At 40.7% G+C, this 20793-nt stretch overlaps 1 protein-coding gene across 10 annotated transcripts in view; it reads right to left on the reverse strand.

The window, feature by feature from the left end:
• The window catches only part of arhgef1 (Rho guanine nucleotide exchange factor (GEF) 1), a 49311-nt gene that overhangs the window by 18733 nt on the left and 9785 nt on the right, over nucleotides 1–20793 (reverse strand). For 3 of the 10 annotated variants that reach the window (XM_080471922.1, XM_080471920.1, XM_080471917.1), the window contains exons 1-7: nucleotides 9297–9433; nucleotides 8055–8141; nucleotides 7831–7944; nucleotides 5515–5613; nucleotides 3952–3994; nucleotides 3726–3831; nucleotides 958–1098 (exon numbers count right to left, since the gene is read on the reverse strand). In XM_080471922.1, coding sequence (XP_080328048.1) covers nucleotides 958–1098; nucleotides 3726–3831; nucleotides 3952–3994; nucleotides 5515–5613; nucleotides 7831–7944; nucleotides 8055–8141; nucleotides 9297–9353 — 647 coding nt within the window. In that variant the 5' untranslated portion in view covers nucleotides 9354–9433. Of the gene's footprint in view, nucleotides 1–957; nucleotides 1099–3725; nucleotides 3832–3951; nucleotides 3995–5514; nucleotides 5614–7830; nucleotides 7945–8054; nucleotides 8142–9296; nucleotides 9459–15119; nucleotides 15172–20793 lie in introns of those variants that run through there. The other 7 variants (XM_080471924.1, XM_080471918.1, XM_080471923.1 and 4 more) reach the window with 4 other exon arrangements.

Raw genomic sequence — 20793 nt, forward strand, 5'->3', positions numbered from 1 at the left:
CATTGTAGTCGGCCACGGGGTCAAGGATAGATTAACTTTCCCCAAGATCTCTTGCTTTCTTTCTTTTACCGTGTCCGTGGCAGGAGACATCCACCATTGATAACCCCGCTGGCCCGTTCTTTCCCCTTCTCCCTTCCGCTGTGTTTACACTCCCCCTCCGTCCAGCTGGCAGAATGCCAGGGGAGAGCCTTCCTGCCAGCGTGGCACTGCTGACTCCATCTTTCTGTCTCTGCCTTCCCGTTTCCTTCTTGCTCTGTTGCGTCCCGGTTTAATCTCTCTTCGGCTCTCTGGCCCGGTGAGCTTGATTTTCACCGTATCCTGCTGCATCTCTGTCTGCGCTTTGTCTACAACTGGATACGTGCACAGCTCATAGACTCCAGTGGAAAAGTTTTAAAGAGCAGCAACAGAAACAGACAAAACTGATCAACAAAATTGTACTTTTTCCAACAGAACCAAACACGGTATTCAAGAGTTGAGGAGTCGGTCAAACTACTGCAGTAAACTGTTTAACTTGAAATGTTGATGCTCAGCAGGTTTCAAGCGAGACCAGCCGTCCAAACCTTCTGTCACGTGTGTCCACAACACCTCTGATGCCATTCAATTAACGTATTCACCATTTACACATATTGGTTTGATGCAAAGCAAACAATAAAATGCCATTTTTCTTTGGTCTGTTATAAAATGGACCAGATAGTTGCTCCATCGGTGTGAACACAACCTCAGTTTAGTCACTGTGGAGAAGTCAAGATTGAACATTTCCAATAGCCTTTATTCAAACAACTATCTACACGGTTTCAGCAGGAATATCTTCATCATTTTCACCAAGAAAATTAGGAGACGTCAAGCAGTTACCATTAAAGCTTAAATAAACGCTGTGTGTCTATGCAGGAAACCAGTTTGACTTCACTATTAGAGGACGACCAGGATAGTTCCTAATACGCAGACAGAAACACTCACTGTGTCTCGGCCATCTTCTCCAGCAGGTTCTCGGCTACAGATTTCTCCTTCATCTCCATCGGGATGCGGTCTGTCGGATAGTGGTTCTCCACGTCAACGAGCTGTTTCTCGTTGGGGGTCATTCCCATCATCCTCTTTTGCCTGTGCAGAACAGGAGGGGGTCAGTGAGTGGCATGTTTAAAAATAATGACGCTGGAAGCAAATCCATGGCATACGTCTCAGACATAAAGATAAAATGCAGAGTTTAACAGAGAATTAAAAATCACCATGGTTGCATTTCCAGAACATGAAGCCTTCAGACTGTGTGTCCTTGATCAGATTAGAAGTGAGTTGTTCTTTCCCAACAGGCACAGCTTTTCTGCTGTTACTGCTGAGACTGTTCACATCAAACACCTTCAATCCTGCAATTGACTTATTCATGAAGGGGTCACAGTGTGTCTTGAGTAACAGTGAATGGAAGCAACTTAAAATCTGCTTAGAAGAATACTTCTAACATTTGATTAAAGGTCTCAAAGGAGTTGTGGAAAATCCAAATGTAAAGAGCATTTTTAACATAAGAGGTTTTATTAAGAGCTGCAGTTTCCTACTGTTCTGATTTTTTTATTGCGCGAGTTGAAAATCTATTACCGCTGCTCTGAAGAAAAGAAATCAATCTAAAAACAAATCAACATACTTTCAAAATAGTTTGTAGGAAAGCATTCTGTCCCCGAACATGATACTATATTATTTGATGATTTTAATTAGCCTGGTTCGTCTGTTCTGTGTTCTTCAAGCACACTAATGCACCGAATAAGGTGGATCTGAAAGTCTAATATAGACAGGTCATACATCAAGTACAATGTGCACAATCGCTAAGAGTCTTTGTGGCAATACTATCTTTCGCAGGATTCCTTTCTTCCTTTGAAGTTGCAGTGTGAAAGTCAGAATCTCCATCTTGTGAATTCCAGCACATAATGTGTTCTCGCAGCTTCAGGGTGGGTGGATCCCGCTGCAGCCTGCATTTGGTTAATACTTTTTATTTTATTTGGAACCATCATTATCCCCAAAAGGTGTGCGTCTCTATTTTACCCAATACCCTCAAGGAGGAGATGCAGTGCTATATACGGGGTTTCTAATATTAATTTCTACACCTCCTTCCAGAATGTTGTAAAAGTTTTGGGCAAGACCGAAATGTAGGAAAGAAGTCAGCAGAAACTGTTCCACACTCCCTCCAGCAAAAACACCAGGAACCACTCCATCTTGATTTCTGAAATGGGGTAATAAAAAGTGGGAATCATATTCCTACAGCAGAAATTCTGCCATAATAAAGAACTTGTTAAGGATTTATTTTCCCGAAGTTGTAGCCAAACGCGTGAGCTGCCGATAATCATGAAGGCAAGGCAGTGCCACACCAGCGTACCACCGTACCACCACCTCACCTGGAGGGTGCGATATTGAATATCTTACTTGAGGTTGTTTAAATGAATCGTGAAAAGAGCCGATCCCATTCTTGAAAGAGTTTTGCATAAATACCATAAGTAAGTATAATAATCTTGGGAGAATGTTCATTTTCATTGTTTGAATTTTACTTCAACAGTAAAAGATCTTTTGGCAACACCACACCCAAGTATTACTTTTGTAACGGGTATCGGTCTAATTGGTCACAGGCCAACATTCGCTTTGAGGGAGTAAAATGAAAGGTGAGAACTTTTCAAGTTGAGTGTTTAACTAGAGATTTTCCCAAATGTTTATAGAATGTCCAAGAGCAGGGGGATACCAGATTCATGCATATAAACACATTTTAATTTTCAACATTGCCTATTTTTTTCAAAATAACATTCTCACATTCTTCCAAGAGCTGATCTCTGCTCCACATTGACGTCTGACTTTTTATTCACCTGCTATAACACGAGACATCATTTCTAGATAAACTGATTAATTTAACTGAAAAGGTATTAAATCTAAAAAAAAAAAATATATATATATATATATATACACTGTAGGTATGGAATTCTTTTAATGTAAAACTGGAGTCACCATCTCATGACGACAAACTGCTGAAATTTAAACTTGGCAACAAGACGGGGAAGAAATCGAAGTCGGAATGTAAAAGGATTGCGGATGCTAGATAAGTTGTTTTTGATACTTGACACTGATGAGTTAGTAAGATTATCAGGAGAACCATCTAAAATAAGGGAACTACACAGTAAGAGGTAGTTTATTTGAGAAAGTGCTGAAGTCAGAGGAGAACAGTCCGACTTATTTCCTTGCACCCAATGTAAGCAGAAGACTCTCGATGCATAAGAGGAAAATCCTTGAAGCAGGTGCGCTACAGCAGAAAATTCCTCTGTTGGTTGTGGCTCTTGTCAGAAAACTGAGGCCAAAAATTGCACAACCTTACAAAATGTGGATACAACAAGTTTGCAGAGTCTCCATTTCTATGATAGTTTGGGGAAGAAGAGAGCAATCATGCTTTAATCTACAATTCAGCCTACAATACCAGTAAACATGTGATATGTGAGGACGTTAGCAAGTGGTACAATAGTGAGAAACATTTTTCACAGTAAAAGCGGTATTCCTACCAGCTGTGATGAAGTGGTGTTTGGTTTTCCTTTCTGCCACATGCACACATAGCAGCGTTTAAAAAGTGAAACCATTTGTTGACCTTGTTGTTTTTGCCAATTATTTCTTTATTTTTGTGCCTCTGACTGGCAGTGGGGAAAAAAACTCCAGATGTCAATCAATAGAAAATGTTGAACAAGTTTTGAGTACAAAGAGAAAAACCTCACCTGAAATCTTCCAACTGTTTGGCAACTTCAGGAACCTGCAAGTTCTGAACCTCCTGAGCGTAACGTTTCTGGGCGTCATCTGGTAACAGTTCTGGACGGCTCCGGTCTGGAGGGGAAAACGTGAAACAAGGTTCCAGAAAAGAGGCATGAAGGCCTCTATAGAACGCAAATCCAAAATGTACATAAGTACATGACATATAATACATACTGATGAAAATTAACTTACCCAATTCATACGATGTCGTAGTTGGTATGGACACTCTGAGAATCTGCAATAGGTACGGTGAAAAATAAGAATTTCACTATTTCATAAATATATGCATATTCTTAAAATGAGGGATTCTTTTTAAAACTGGGTGAACTAGTGCATGTTAAAAAGATACAAAGGAAAAGTTCTAATCAACAAATTTGAAGCCTCTTTTGTAACACACTCACTCTAAGTTGACCTTAAAAGTTATTAAAATAAGTCATGACAATCAAATATGAAATAAGAAAATTAAATATATAATAAGATAATTTTTTTTGCATAAAATAATTACAATGAAAATTCCAAAAATGCTTGATTTTTGGTTTAAGGTTAACAAAACGACTGAGTTTTAAATGATACTTAATCCTTTTGAGATGTACCTTAATACTGTATATCCCAATAGCTCCTTTGTTTTTATTTTCAAGCTGTAAGAAAACAGTGTGGTGCAGTACCTACATACAACCACAAGGGGTCATTTTAACACCACAAATGATGTGAAGAAAAAAAAAAAAAAAGAAAACCCAGATGAAACAAATATTCCAAAAGGGAGATACATAGTTTTGTCACAGACATGAAGCTAACCACATGGGCCAACTTTAGGTCAATAGGTTTACTAAGGAGATGGGGTTTAAAAAAATAAAAAAAAATAAAAAATCTGAGGCAAGAGAGACGACGATTCCCCCTGAAAGGGCTTTCCCACGGTCCTGACAGGAAACTGCGGGGCTGGACAGACAAGAGAGGGGGGCGGGGGCAGCAGGATCCAGCTGAGCTGACAGATATGTACAGTAACTGACGGGGACATGTAACGGGAGAGTGTCAAAGACCAGGTGTGTCGAGAGGAGTGATGTAAAAAGAGATACTGAAGTTACGGCACTGATCGAATACAGACAGAGCAAACAGAGGTGACGCACAGCTCTGCACTTACAAACAAACCGCTTGCACATCATGTACTCCTCTCATGAGTCCACCTTACACACAACAGTTGAGTCACATATCAAATTCCCTTTGAAGGCGCTAAATATATAGATTTAAAAAAAGAAAAAAAAGAAGAGGAAGGCTGAGACTTCTGAGAGCGAATGCCAAATACTTATTATCAAACAACTGAAAATGCTTTAAACTGCAAAACACTGCTAACAAATCATTTGCATGATAAAGTGTCTGCTACATCTGTTATAGCAATCACAATAAAGTAATGAGCCCCAACGGTGCAGCAGCAGTGTTCATAAATCCACACGTTTAGACGCAGCAACAAAGAGCGGATGATCTCCAAACACAAAAACAAGGTACTGAGCTCGTGTCACCTGAATTGATCCATTTAAGCAAACCTAATGAGCTGCCTGGTGTTTACAGAATGAAGTTGCTGAGCCACATATCAGGTATCTTTCAAAACAAAACAAAATGCTGTTTGTAGTAATAACATTAAAGCACCAGATGAGACATGAGAGATTTAAACGGCACACATGGACTCGCAAGAAAGGTTAATATCTGTCCTCCAATCAGCCAAATGTCAGCTATATTAGTGAAAACACGTTTGATACTTACTGCACCCTTGTCCAAGAAGGTGTTGTAGAACTCCACAAACTGTTTCTTGGTCTCTTTGGCACTGAAGCTTTTGAAGAGGTCGGCATGGAGGTAACACAGCTGAGAGAGGTCAGAACAGAGGGAGAAAAGGTATTAAATATCATAAAAATAAATACACAAGATAATTGGAGATTCTGGCAATCTACAGTCTATAAAACGTTTCACTCAGTGCACATAGAAGTTAATCAATGAATAACTGAGACAAATTGGATATTTTACTTTGACAATATCCCAGATAAATCGTGAAGGAATTTTACTCATTTAGTGGTTTTTAAATGACTCAGCAATCCTAAAGTGCTTTACATTGCGTCACATTCACACACCAATGCCATACAAGCTGCTCAATCCATCCATTGGGAGCAAATTCGGGTTTGGTGCCTTGCTCAAGTACACGGGAAGATGAAGTTTGAACCTTCAACGTTGCAAGTGAACATTTTTTTAATAAAAATGAAGTGAGGCATAGCCACGGCCCAGTCAGCTACAGTCATGCACAAAAGTCAAACTCCAAAAATGAACTAAAAGATTGTATAAACAAACCAAAACCATTGTGGACCCAGCAACCTTTTGTTTTGGTTTATGAAACCCTGCAAATTAAGCCATCTTTATAAATCCTACTACTCTACTGGTGTTACGGTAAGTGTCAGAAGAAAAAAGTAGGGTGGTGAGGATGTCGTCGTGGCTGTAATAGTACCTGGGTGGATCATAATGTCTGCTTGTGGAACAAAGAGTGAAAGGACAGGCGCTGGTTCATACAAACCTTTCCAGGTTAAGTTTCAATCGACACTGAGCAACAACAAGCACAACAACACTAAAGTCTTGGAATGGTAAATCCCAGCACTGGTTCCCTGACGAGGCTTTGCTGCAAAACTGAACACCGCTTTTGTCATGAACACAGAATCACTGTGTAAATTGGTAGCTGTGTCTTTAAATTAATTTATTCTGTTCCACTGATAGTCTAATTATTTGTGATGCCATCAAACGTTACTCATGCCCACCCTATCTGCCATCTAAAGCCTTTTAAAAGGCTTTGAACAGTTTCTTAAAATTGTTCAGCACCTGAAGCTGCCTCTCTGTGGCGACTCCTTTACAGCTTCAGCCAACATCTAGAGAATCTTTTCATGATCATTTGCAGTTTTTACTTGTCCCACGCACATTTCTACAGAACACAGAGACACAGAGACTTTCAGTCACAGGTCTGTGGAATCAGATACTTTTTTTTTTGGCATAAGATCGGGGTTAAAGTCACATTTATCTTTCTCGAGAGTTGATCCCCTTTGTCTATATTCAAGATCTATTCAAGTTTAATGGAAATTATAGTTTCTTTTAACAGCAAATTCAATTCCATTATATACAGTCCTATAGCTTTTCATAATTGAAGGACATGTCTGGGTGGTCTACTGGATAAAGATGCATACCATATAATTGTCCCCGGTTCAATCCTATGTCAAAACCTTCCCACTGGATCCCCTAATTTCCTGTCTGTGTCTGCGCTAATACGGTCATAATAATACAGGGGAAAATATCCTAAAATCCATTTACTTCAAAACGGTATAATAAAACCTTTTCATTGCTTTAGTAGCTTATAGCTGCAAGACAAAATAAATCAAATAATGACTTTTAATGATGTATTAGAAATCATTCTAAAGTATAGACTTTTTTTTTTACATGTTTTCTTTGAATATTAAGTGACACCAATAGAGTTTTATATGTTGCTATATCAATATAAAGCAGAATTTATTAAAAAGGCTGTAACTTCTAAAGTATTTTTCTTTTTCATTGTTTGGTTTTCATGATTAAACTCAAAACAGACACGTTTCTAGGTGTGAAAGGCAGGACAGGAATCAAGACTGCAATATTTAGGATTATTTATTTGACCGCTTTTAATATCTCTAGCAGCCATTACCATGAATCACCTCAATAACCAACAGCTAATCCAAAGAGCATTTATAGCCACTTAATAAATAGCATATCATAGAAATGTTTCAAACATTTCAAAATCTAGATTTTGATTAGTAAGGTGTCCAGTTTAAAAAAAAAAGAAAAAAAAAAGGCTTCGAATATTTTGGTTTATGTGTGATAAATGGAAATTCTACAGAAGTTTTACTGTCTGAAGTAAGTCTAAGGAGAAACGTGAAGTACCGGCTACTCAAACCATGGGGACAGCTTCATCGATTGAAACAGACCGCAATCTGCTGCGTCACACGCGTGTGAGAGTCTGACTGACAAAAACGGAAACTGTGTGCGCTTGTGTGTTAACGGAGCAGCTGCAGGCCTCACCAGGGGCGCAGGGTCAAACTGGAGAATGACGTGTTGCATGAAGACCAGCAGGTGCGTCGGCCGCTCCTTCAACTGCTCGATGCTGTTGAAGTGTGTGCACTGATCATCCATCACCTGGGAGGAGCAAAGAAGTCAGGCAGGGAAGGAGAGAGGACAGGGTTAAAGACGATCTAAACATGAAGATGAGAAGCGGTGAGAGACGCCTCGGGTTGGTCTCGACTCACATCGTTCAGATCATTCTCGAAGTCTTCATCCTCAGCACCGATGATGCTCATGGCTGGGTTAGAGCACTGAGCTCCAAACACACCCTGCTATGGAAAGAGGGGAGAGAAACAGGGGGCAGAAAGCAAAACAATTAACAAACCATTGCGTGGTACACTTTGAACTGGTGGACCGTCTCTTTTCAAGTCCTGTTCCCACACTAAAGCAGAGCCAGGCATGAAGCTCGTTTGGCCAGGATGAACTTTCCCAGTGTAGAACAACATCAAGCAGAGAGGAAAATGTCCCAGCTTCCAATCCAGCCTCCCGGAGAGCGAGCGAGAGAGAGACTCTCTTTAAGTTCAGACCTTTAATCTAAACGGTATCCCATTCATGTGACCCAGGTAAGAGAAAGGCAGATATGGCGTTATTTTATCTGTCAAAAAATGCGTTCACTAATTAAAATTTGCAATGCTTACTTTTGAAAGAAGTCAACTTTGCCAATTTTTTTTTCCCCATCAGGAAGCTGCTGGGGATTGGACGCTGATACTGAAGCAAAGGTTAAAGGCTTTAAACTAAATAGCTTTGAGTAATTCATTAGGATGAGGACACTCTTTACGAATTCTGAGGCCCTCTTCCCTAAGGCTGCACTAAAACATTTAGGTTGGATGCTGAACTCGTGGGAATAATTCAGGATTTAACTTGCATTGCAAAGTAGCATTTTCGATTGGATCGTGCTCTGAAGTGGGGCCAGAATTTTGCCTCTGGGATTGTTTTTCAGACGTGCGATGGGTTCAATAAAGGCTCCTCTCTCCGTGCCGTGACGTAAAAACCCTCCAGGTCTAAAAATGTAACTAAACTAAACTGAAATTAAAGGTTTATGCCAATCTTTGCCTTCGAAATCCATGAATGGGAAAAAAAATAAATATGCAGCAAAACTAGTAACAGTTTTACCTCCACCCTCTACAACTATACACCGTTTCCTCTTCCCCCACAAAAAAACATACAAACAACACATGGTCCTTTTATTCAGTCCTCTGAAGGACGCAGACCCAGAGCCGCCGCCGCCGCCACCAGGGAACACCCAAAAACACACACACAAACACACGCGCACATCAAAAAGCTACAGTGTTCACTGTGAGGTGAGCACAGAGGGCAGTGGAAGTACAGAGCCAGAAGAGGTTCAAGCAAGCAAACAGCGGAAAAAGTGAGTCTCAAAATCCGGCAGTGAAAGCAGCCATGAGAGACTTGACGGTTTCATCCACTACCTGGTTGTTGTAACGATGCTGACTCAGATGTTCTCTGTTGTAAAGTTTCATATTCATTTTGCATGAATGACTGTAGCTGATGGGAATTGTTCAGGATTAATAATTATGGGCAGACTTGACTCAAGCACTGAACACATTGAGTCCGAAAGGCTTCTTGAGTTCCTGATTCGTGAGTGTGGTTTCAAAAAAAAAAAAAAAGGGGAAGAAAATGGTAAAATAGAATGAGAAAACATACATTAATAGAACAGAACAGTCGTGAACAAGAAATGTTAAAAAAAACATTAAGATAGAAAGGAACAAATACAATGGATGTAATAGAATAGAAAGATACAGGAAAATCCAGGGGATGAAGCAGATTAAAAGAAAATAGAACCAAGAGGTAGAATACAATCGAATGGAACACAGTGAATTTGAACACCAGAGAGAAGCCCAGAATAAAACTCAACAAAATAAAATAGAGAACAGAAACTTATAGGGATGCACCGATACAGATACCAGTCTCAGGTCCGATACTGCACAAGGTACCCGCAGTCGTGAAAGCCCATTGATACAACGCGGCGAGTGAAACCTGACGTCATGTGTCAATCAGCGTCGCCTGCAGGTCCGCAAGAGAGCCTGGGCAATGTCCGTGGTTTGGAGATTCTTTACGAACGTAATGCAGACTGTAAATTATGTTCTGTCAACATATCAACACGAGGAGAAAGATGGTTCGTACAACACCAGCAACTTAATCACCAGAGGCATTTGGACCAGCGGAGTTCGCCCGATGGAGCGCAGTAGTTTAACTGCTCAGCACGTAACTCTGAGCCGTGCTAAATGCTAAAGAGTTTGATGCTACACATGATTAAAGTATGACTGATACGCTCATTAACAGCGAGATGAAGTTGCGGGTGGTGCACGTCGCGGCAACGCATAGCCTTTGCACATCTTTGTGTATGGAGTATGAATTAGACTTTATGGTATTTGATAAGTACTCGCATCGGTACTCCGTATCGGCAAGGAGCTAAAGGTTAGTACTCGTCCTCACCCTTTAGAAAAGTGGCATCGGTGCGAAGGAGAGCATAGATTATATGAGAAAAGAAAAAGCATTTATCAACAGGAATAGATGATCTGCACTCTTCAAACTCCTGAAAACTGTAGAATTACAACAGTCAGCAGCTTTTTCGTTAAATATCGTTATTAAAGTGCTGATGTACCTCTGACATTATTACCAGTCTGTACTCACGGCTCAGCTCATATTCCCAACTCTAAGACTTGTTGTATGGACCTAATAAATGAAAAGTCTTCCATCATGAATAATATTGTGATGAAGAACACATGACTTCAAAGGTATTGCCCAACCAGGCGCTACACGCACATATTTAGTATACATTTAAATCAAGGAGGATCCTTTAATTGGAGCTTCTTACAGGAGTTACATAAGAGTCAAAATCACACCTCTCATACAAGATAACTTGCTCGATCTTCAATCGTTGCTCTTTCATTTCATCACCCGTTACAGATTTGGCTGGTCAAATTCTCATTTTAAATCTATTTCGACATCCTATTGTGTCTGTGTTTTGGCTTGGTTTTATTAATATAGTAAGACACTTCTAATAAGAATTTGATGAGAAAACTGCTCAATAAAAAGGAAGTTTTATGGACACGAACTATAAAAATGTCAGTTTCCATTTAGACTGTGTTAGGTCTACCCTTAATATTTCTGGAAAAGTGTGTGTGGCCGGTGTGGGCAACGATGCAGTTTCCAGGATGATTCATTTTTTTTAATGAATAATGCATTTTCACAATCATGCAAATAATCAACTTCTTATATATATATATATATATATGTGTGTGTGTGTGTGTGTGTGTGTGTGTGTGTGTGTGTGTGTGTGTGTCTTTAAATTAGCTTCATAATCGTAGGTTAAGCAGTTGGGCCCATCTTAACAAGTATCTCAAGCAGATCGATCCAAACTTAAAAGGAGATACTCCTTTTGTATGTCCACCTCTTCTGATGGAGAATAAATATATGAATGAGAAAAAAATGATCCTATTCTTAACATAACCGGAACACAATCTGTGTAGTCATCAAAAGTGTCTTTTTACCCAAGTTGGTTTCAAATGTGTGTACACAGCATATCTAAATGCACAAGAGATTGTGTGGTTATGCAGGCCGTCTAAGTACTATTAAGTGGGGAACTAAAAACTTACTTAGTGGTTAGAGGTTTTGAGGAAATGGGACTGTGTACATGACTAATCCCGATAAAGTAAATGCTTGAATACAGTGCATGTTTAAAGAAGCAGAGCAGCTATCTGAAAAATGCTGTGAGGTCAAGGTGAGGCCCGGTACAGAGACAGAGCTGGAAGGATAGACACATGAAGTGAGAGTGAAACTGGGAGAGAGAGAGAGAGAGAGAATGTGTTCATTCATGGTCGTATCCAGTGGGTTGTGGATTGAGAAAGGCCAGTGTTGGAGCAACATGTGTAGGAGGGGTTAGCTAAACAGAGACACAAGCCTGTCAGGGCCATGAGCGCGCGCGCGCACACACACACACACACACACACACACACACACACACACACACACACACACACACACACACACACACACACACACACACACACACACACACACACACACACACACACACACACACACACACACACACACACACACACACACACACACACACACACACACACACACACACACACACACACACACACACACACACACACACACACACACACACACACACACACACACACACACACACACACACACACACACACACACACACACACACACACACACACACACACACACACACACACACACACACACACACACACACACACACACACACACACACACACACACACACACACACACACACACACACACACACACACACACACACACACACACACACACACACACACACACACACACACACACACACACACACACACACACACACACACACACACACACACACCTGCATGGATACAAACACAACACCCCCAAACTCACACATACACACACATGCAGACAGAGGGACACGCCTCCTCTTTTCCACACGCCCAGCCACCAACACCTCAACATCACAAAGTTGCCAAAGCCACTTTAGCAGGACGGAGTTGTTATGTCACCATGACAACGACAGCGAGAACTGGCTAATGCTGCACAAACAGAACCAAGCAGATTTCCTGGTGGAATGATAAAATGCTGTGAAACTTCAGCCGTGAGTTTATGTAACCTGAAGTTTCAAAAGGAAGGAAGGAACATACGTCCAAATATCAGACTGGCTTTTGGTAAATCCTGGAAATCCGTCTGAGAAAACAGGGTCATTTTACATTCAGGGTGTAATATTCAGGTTCAGATGTCATGCAGAGTTCTGCATACTAAGAGAACAGGGGTCTCGGGATCGAGAGTGCGAGGACACCAGACTGAGCAGGTCCAATGTCAATTATGTGTAATGAATGGTGACTTGGGTATCATACCAAGGTGATGTCAATCCGGCTATATGTGCTGGACCGTGATATTAGGCTGTTCAAAGTCTTGCTCAAATGCTGCACATCCGATGCTTTGGATGGCCGCAAGGATTACGAGCTATGGGAGGAGCAGGCGGAGCAGCAGTGATGACAGCTGAAGAGAAACCATTGAGGCAGAAAAATAGACTGGAGATCAGTTGTGTACAAACTGTCCTCCATGTTTTAGATGTCTCCCTTTAACTCAACTAAACCTAATGATGATGAAAAAAACTGCACGCAACGATGAAACATCTGAGAAGTCAGCTGCACTGTTAAGTGTTGGTGTTCCCTCGCTTATGTTTGACGATGTTCAGAACAGATATTGATTTTTAATATCGTTTCTAGAGAAAGGAATTATGTCAAACAAGAATTGGTCTCCAAAACATTTTCCAAACATGAGCCTCATAAAAGGAGGCTTATAATCAAAGTTGTCGTATACTAGGACCAAAGTGGACCCAGGACATGTTTTTATGTTTAGTTACAAGTGTTTGTTGTAGAGACTTTCATAATCATTAGCTTGGAATAGCAGTTAGCGCTGTCCCCTCACAGCAAGATGGTCCTGCTTCAGACTTGTGGCATGAGGGGGACGTGAAGTTCTCTGTGCCTGCTTGTTTTGTTTTGTTTTTTTCCCTGGGTGCTCATGCCTCTTTCCACAAGTACAGTGAGAACATGCAAACTCCGAATACTAAGAATGTAAGCCTGAACTCTAACTGGGAATGTTCCTGTTTCCGGGTATTACTTTTTGACGTGTAAGAGGTTTTGGTTCAGCTTTCTTGCACTGTGGGGGATGAACCCACTCAACTGGGTCATAGGTCATTGTCTCATGAGCAGATTGACTGGATCCATTTTGATTTGATATCTGTGGGATTGTCAAAAAATGTGCGACGATATTAAATACATCAACTTTCTTATCTGGTGGTTTAAGTATCACCATGTTTTTCATGGAAGTAAGAAGCTCATGTTACAAATGTGTGACAAGCTTCTGAATCCTATCAGTGAATGGACGGTCATACCGCAGAAATAATGGCGATCACCATATAGGCTTGCATATTGTTGTAAAAGCTGCATTTGTCTGATTTTTAGACATTTTTAAAGCGCACATGCCAATTTCGGTCAGTGGAGACCACATTTTGTGGCTGTTCGTGTTGCGACAACTGAAATAATTAATTGTTGCATTTTTGGAACACTGACACTGAATGATCTGGATTTCATTTTAAGGAAACAGTGAAATTCAAATTAAGTTGCAAAAAATGCTTTTAAAAGCTTGAGGGACTGCACTGCTGCCCTGATGTTGTCCTTCTCAGTACATGAGATGCTGTGGCCAATCCTTTGTTTTTGTTTTGCCTTGGTTGATTTCTGAATATGCGTAATATGTGTTGATGCTCTGAGATGAATTGGAGTAGGCAGGGGGGGTTACTAATCGTGGTTACACCGGGGGAAGCAGGGAGGGTCAATTCCTCTTTGCATTACGAGAGTGCAGGGCTACAGAGGGGCAGAGTGAGAGCCTCCAGTAACCCAGAGGGAGCCAAGTGGTGCATTCCAGCATATGGCACAGTTCAGACAACAGATGGAGGCAGTCTGAGTTTCAACAGTAACCAGACCCCGGTCCCTCTGCCCGCATCCGTACGTGATAGCTGGCATACGCTCCACACTGCGAGGGTCTTCCCCGGCTGGAAGAGCTAAACGGGGGGGGGGGGGGGGTTAGAAGACAGTGAGTGTACAGTATTTGAACAGGCAGGGTCCCAAAAGTGCAGAGATCAGCTCTGGTGCTCCTGGGAGTCGGCAGCTGCCCCCAGCCCCTCCCTCACATCACATTCCTGTACTAACTAAGTGTCAGGTGGCATCAATCTAATGATAGCCATCAAGCGTACGTGCCTTTGTGTGTGTGTGTGTATGTGTGTTAAGACTGAGCACGTATGTGGGAGGGGGCCATTCCTATGTGATTGTAGGGAGCTGCCAGTGCACTCGTGAGTGTGAGTATGTGTGTGTGTGTTCTTCGACAACTGGTCTTTACAAGAACATTCCTCTGCAACTGACAAGGTTGGCGTCTAATACTGCACATTAGGTATTAAATTTAAAAAAAAAAAAAAAAAACAGCACCTGCTTTATTATTATAACAAAGCGGTGGCACAATTCAGCATTTTATACTTCCACCAGGTCTTGGAGATTACATTGCAGCCTAATAATAGCCGTTACATCAGCTCTTACGCAAACCCCGCAGCCATTGTGAAACCCTTCAAACAATTAGCCGTTTCAGAGAAAACCCCTCCGACCGAGAGAAGACGAGGAGTCAACCAGGACAGTCCTCACCCCGTAGTGGGCATCTTCAGAGTCCATTCTGCCACTGCGGGGGCCCTCACACCTGTCAATAAAGCTCCTGTTAATCACATGACGGTGACTGTGAGAGGGGGAGTGGGATCCGTTCAAGGGAGATGGAAAAGGTCAAATGGTGAAGTCAGGACCAAGAACAATGAGTGAAGATAGGTGGGTGACATTCTGTTATTATATTTACCCATAAGAACTAAATATTTAACCATAACTTGTCATTTAATTCAATGACCCACACACACAATCACTGCAGATTAGATGTCTATTGAAAGCAACAGATGAGTATTTGTACTCGAAATTGTGGTAAAAAGATAAAGTAACTGCACATCCAATGAAAGCTGAAAAGGCTATTAAATGTGACAAACTACATTAAAACGGTCTTTTATTTCTTTTGCTGTAGTCTACGGCACCAGTACTGAAATGAGCAAATATATCAGGATTAAATGAGACAGTTTTATGTAATAGAGAAATCACACTGTTAACACCCGAGTAATGCATTTTTCAATAAAATCAAAAATGTTCAGTGTATTTCTGCAATAAGGACACTCCTGATTAAATGACGAAGATGTTAAGAGGTTTCCTGCAACTGATCCTGTGGAGGAAGTTTATTAAAATGTTTTCCCTTATTTAGAAGATTTACAACAGTTTGTGCAGCACAAATATTAAAGGTATGAACATTAAAAACCTCAGTGCATCAGCGGTTCAGAATATTGCTTTTCTTTTTTCCCCATTGAAGGATAAAGTTAATATTACACAGCACGAGCGACAGCACTTATTTCATATCAATGTTCTATCGTCTGATACAATGAGAACAAGGTTCTATTACACCTTACTAAATTAAGCAAACCAACAAACCAAGTTCACCTTGAAAACGTTGCAGTTAAACAGTGAAAGTTCTTGCATGTGAAACTGTTTCACTTCACTGACTTCCAACTAGTCATGATGCAAAAAAAAAATTAAATCTTTCTCCTGCATTCAAAGTCAAGATTTGGTGTGCAAAGGGAACTGGTGGCCTGCAGACCAGATGGCTTCTGCTGTTATCACTGTTTATATGTTACTGTGAAGCATTTAGGGTCAAACATACCAAATCTATCCATATCGATATATCAGACCCACTTTACAGGTTAGTTAATGGCATTAAATTAGTAGTGACAATTAGATATGGTGACATACAGTAGAAATACTGTAAATAATGTAAAAATGTACAGCTTCACTGGTCCCTGTAGTGCCAAACTTCTCCGACACCATTACAAAGTTCAAACACACCAGTGAAGTAATGACAAGCAAAATACAATACTTACACATACTGACCGATAGGAGTTAAATATTGGGCTTACACTGCACACTGATATACTGTTTGCAACACTACGACCACAATTGAAATGTGAAATCTGCTTTAACACTTTAAATAAATACTGAAGTGAAACTCTGATGTGATTTTGCTCCATTTTTGTGCATCAAACCAGAGTGAAAAGCACAGTGTGCATGACCATGAGCTTATGGAGTCCATGGGAATTTTCTTCAAGTACTGCATAAGACAAAGGGGCAAAGTGAACTTGACCTTTGACCACCGAACACTCATCAAGTCCTCTTTAAATAAGAGTATCATATGTCCACTTGGTAGATGTTAATAGTCGAGGTCACAAAGGGTGTAGAGCATCGTGACGGCAGAAAAAGCAGAGACAAAGGAGGAAATTATGAACAAACAAGAACTACTATGTTACACTGAACACAGTTTGTTCGAGTCACATGTGCGAAGCAGCACTCGGAATGATTTGCGATCTTTCAAAGCAACAGTCATGTTTCCACCTGGAGCAGTTCAGTGTTCAGTTCTGCAGAAAGAAATGTTGAGTCATTGAAGCTACATGAAGCTAAGCAGAGGAGACCGAGGCGAAGAAGAAGTTAACGACATTGGAGCCCCGGTCATTTCAAAGATAAAACATTGTGTTAAAAATGCATCGAAGCTCACTTCATTATTTTAACATTAAATCATAAAAAAATAATAATCATTAAAAATTACTCAAAACAACAAACCCACAGTGATCCACTTCTGAAATGCTCCTGAGGGGAACTGCAGGCTTGCATGTAAAAGCTTTTGAGAAGCAAAAAAAAAAAAGAAAAAAAAAAAAAAAAAGTCAGACAGTAAAGAGATTAAAATCATAAACTTACATGTTTGTATTGAACACAAATCATATCACTAATCACAATACTTAACATGCTCATTATGATTGATTCGCACATTGTCACTAACCCACTTTATTATCCATTCGTCTGCAGGGTCACCACTGCAAGTCATTTCTGCAAAGAATTGGCTGGTTTTGACTGCTGGAAGCTCTTTTGGGGGATTCAAGCCCAGGTCCCTCACACTCAAGCTCAAGAATAAAAAAACTCTGACAGCTGAATTTATCTTGGAACAAATCCAGAAACACACAATTGAGGCACATTTTATGACAACCTTACAAGAACATAATTAACTAATCAAATATAAACCCAGTCATGAACAATATCGTTTGATATTATTGTGTAATTTCAAAGAATCGAGTATTTACACTCATGAAAAGAAACACAATAGGCACACAAACAGTAATGGCGAGGTACACGAGGTGCCATAGAAGCCAATCAGATGCTCTGGTAAGCAAGAAGAATTTTCTGTTTATTTTTTGTAAATAAATCACATTTTAAAGGATATCGTCAGATTATCGTCATTGGAAATTCTTTTTTTTTTTTTTTTTTTTTTTTTTTAATAATCAAGACTTTATACTTTTTTTGCCTTTATAGCACACCACTATGCGTATGTGTTGTATACATGCAGGGTGTTATCGATGGCAAACTACAGACAGGTTCAATTCCCACAGAAATCTATGCCATTGCGATGCAGCTAATGATTATTTTCCCAATTGATTTTCTGACCCCTCTGGCTTCGCTAAAAAAAAAATCTAATTAGGTTATGTGAAAGAGTGTACAGCGACAAAAGGATGCGCTTTAAACTGTGTCACAGGTGATTCTGTGTCACAGATCGAGCAAATCTGAAGTGAATCCGTATGAAGAGGGCTGAATATGAAAATGAAATAAAGCAAGATGCGGGTTTACATCCTGTTACTGAAGCATTAAGCCAGAGGTTCAATTGTTTGCTGGTTGCTTGGCGCACCTGGCCACAGAAGCCATTGTATAAGCATAGGTCACTGTTCTTGTTCTTAGACTCGGTCACAATAGGCAGTGTCCTGTCCACTATACGCTGTGAGGTCCAAAAATAGCCCGGCAGCTAATGGCGGTAGCTGGTTGTGTTTGTGCTGCTGTTTATCTGGCTCGCTCATCAGGCCACAGCCTCATTAGCAGCGGCTGTGGGGGGATTCCTGCCTGAAACGCTGCTCCTACACTTCTACTGCAACTGCTCCATCAGCACAGGCAGTAGGGGAAGGTGGCCACAAACGGAGAAGCATACAGACAGGAAGAGGGTGTAATTTCCTCAGGAAGCTATCAGAGCCATTTCCTGTGCGACCTATCAGATGAGAGGAGAAAGAAAGCATGACCGAAAGAAGGAGAGAAGGAAAGGGTGAGAAATTACAAGTGTTTCCGTAAGAAACATCACAGACAAAAGTGCGTCGAGACGAACCTTCCTGCCACTCGGCTCATGCGACCGCATGGGACGAGAAAAGAACGTCGGCTCACGCCATGAATGAAACCCAGCGACGAAGAAATGAGTGAGAACTATTTGCAAACGTCTGCCTTTGGACTTGTGTCACACGGATGATGAGTCTAATTGTGAACGAATCAGTTGAAAGAGTAAATAAAAGTGGAGAAAAACTAATCCGCTTGAGGTGCAAAGATTATTTTCATCATATAGATTAAAAAAAAAAAAAAGAAGAAAAAATGTCGAACACAACTTAATCCATTTGTTTCTCACTTTCATTACCTTCATACACTAACAAGCTTAACAATACTCCCCAACTGTGGCAGCAAGTTTTAACCTACCGCAACTCCAAGAATGACACAGCAAATAAAAAAAACGAGAACTAATGTGTAGTGAGAGGAGGAGGAGGAGGAGGAAAGGGAGCGTGGGGAAGAAGTTAAGAGAAGGGGACACGGCAGCAGGAAATGAAGAACGAGGCTGGAACCGTGAAAATTTGCAACAAAAAAAAAAAACAAAAAACAGTCTATGGAAACACACAGACACGGTGGAAAGTAAAGCAAGCACAAAAGTATACAAAAAGTGTGGTGGAGCTGTGTTCAGGCACAAAGCTGCACTCGAAGCTTTAATAAAAAAATAAATAATAAAAGTACACATCTGCTTCCTAAAGCAAGGGAAGCATAAACAAACGTACTCGCTGGGTTCTTCCAACCTTGACCATGAGGTTCTGGGTGCAGCTGGCCAAGCTGACAAGTAAGATCTGACCTCGGTGTAAACAGGCCTGAAGGCATTTCAGACTGACGCGCAGCATATGGACATAAAGAAATGGCTAAACGTGTGCCTGTGCAAAAATGCAAGCACGGCCTAAACAAACACATAATGAGCAGTTCAGAGGTGAAGCGCGGCAGCAGGTTTCAAAGCAGGACGGGTCGGATGTGTAAAATTACAAACTTTACAAAGAGTAACAGAGCTGAGGGATTTAAACAGAGTAGAAATGATTAGACGATGTAGATTCAAGGAACATGAAAGAACTTAAACTTTCATACAGAAATACTTTACATAGAAAAGCTTTGGATCGCTTACAGGAGTGTCAAAGGGCAATAAATGTAAATTTTGCTCCGACGCAGGTGGAGGTAGGAGTCAAACATTCTTCTGAAGAAAGACAACAACCACCAAGACCGAGAACAAGAAGGGCCAAGACCAAAAGCAGCAATCAGATAAAGACCAGAATCACCACATTTAGTCTCGCCTCTTCAGAGACACTGAACTTTAAATTGAGCGCATTATTGGCATTATTACCATTATGGATCCAGACACACTGCTCCCTTCAGGTCAGAATTTCTAAGGTAAACTGGGAGCATCATTTTCAAGATGGCTCCACGCAGTGTGATGAGTCCGTATGAACACATCTCGCAAAAGAACAGCTGTGGTAGACGGGTCTAAACCGTCCGTCTTGTGATGTTTGATTTACTGAATGCTACAATCTGCTTTCTGGAAGAACTGATGTCGTTCTACGTTAGAAATTATGATCATCGTTATTCAGTAGCCAAATGGCGCAAAGAAAATATATATGGAAAAAAGACTAGAGGATCCATTGTTAGACGGATCCTATAGAGAGATTGACCAGTCCTCCTCTTCTCCGGCCTTTTCCTGTGGAGTTTGCATGTTTTCATATATTTTTCTACCAGGTACAACAATTTCCTCCCACAAACACACAGCAGAGGCAGATTGGTAATTCTAAATTGCCAGTTGGTGAATGTGAGTGTGTGTGGTTGTCTGTGCTGGATACAGAATACTGAATAGACGGATCCATCGTTTGAAAGTTTTAATCATTTTCGTAGCAGATCAGGACCTCGCAAAATCCATTCTTCTTCAGAAAAGTCTTAAAAAATGTTTTTTTTTACAGATCAAGTTTAACTATCCACTGTAAGCCGATTATCTCATTGAAGAGCACAAATGCTATACAGATTAGACGACCAGACGACTGACTCATCTTAAATTATTCTACAACGCTGGCGTGACCAAAGA

This window comes from Lipophrys pholis (genome assembly GCF_963383615.2).
Source record: "Lipophrys pholis genome assembly, chromosome: 9".
Taxonomy (NCBI): Eukaryota; Metazoa; Chordata; class Actinopteri; order Blenniiformes; family Blenniidae; genus Lipophrys; species Lipophrys pholis.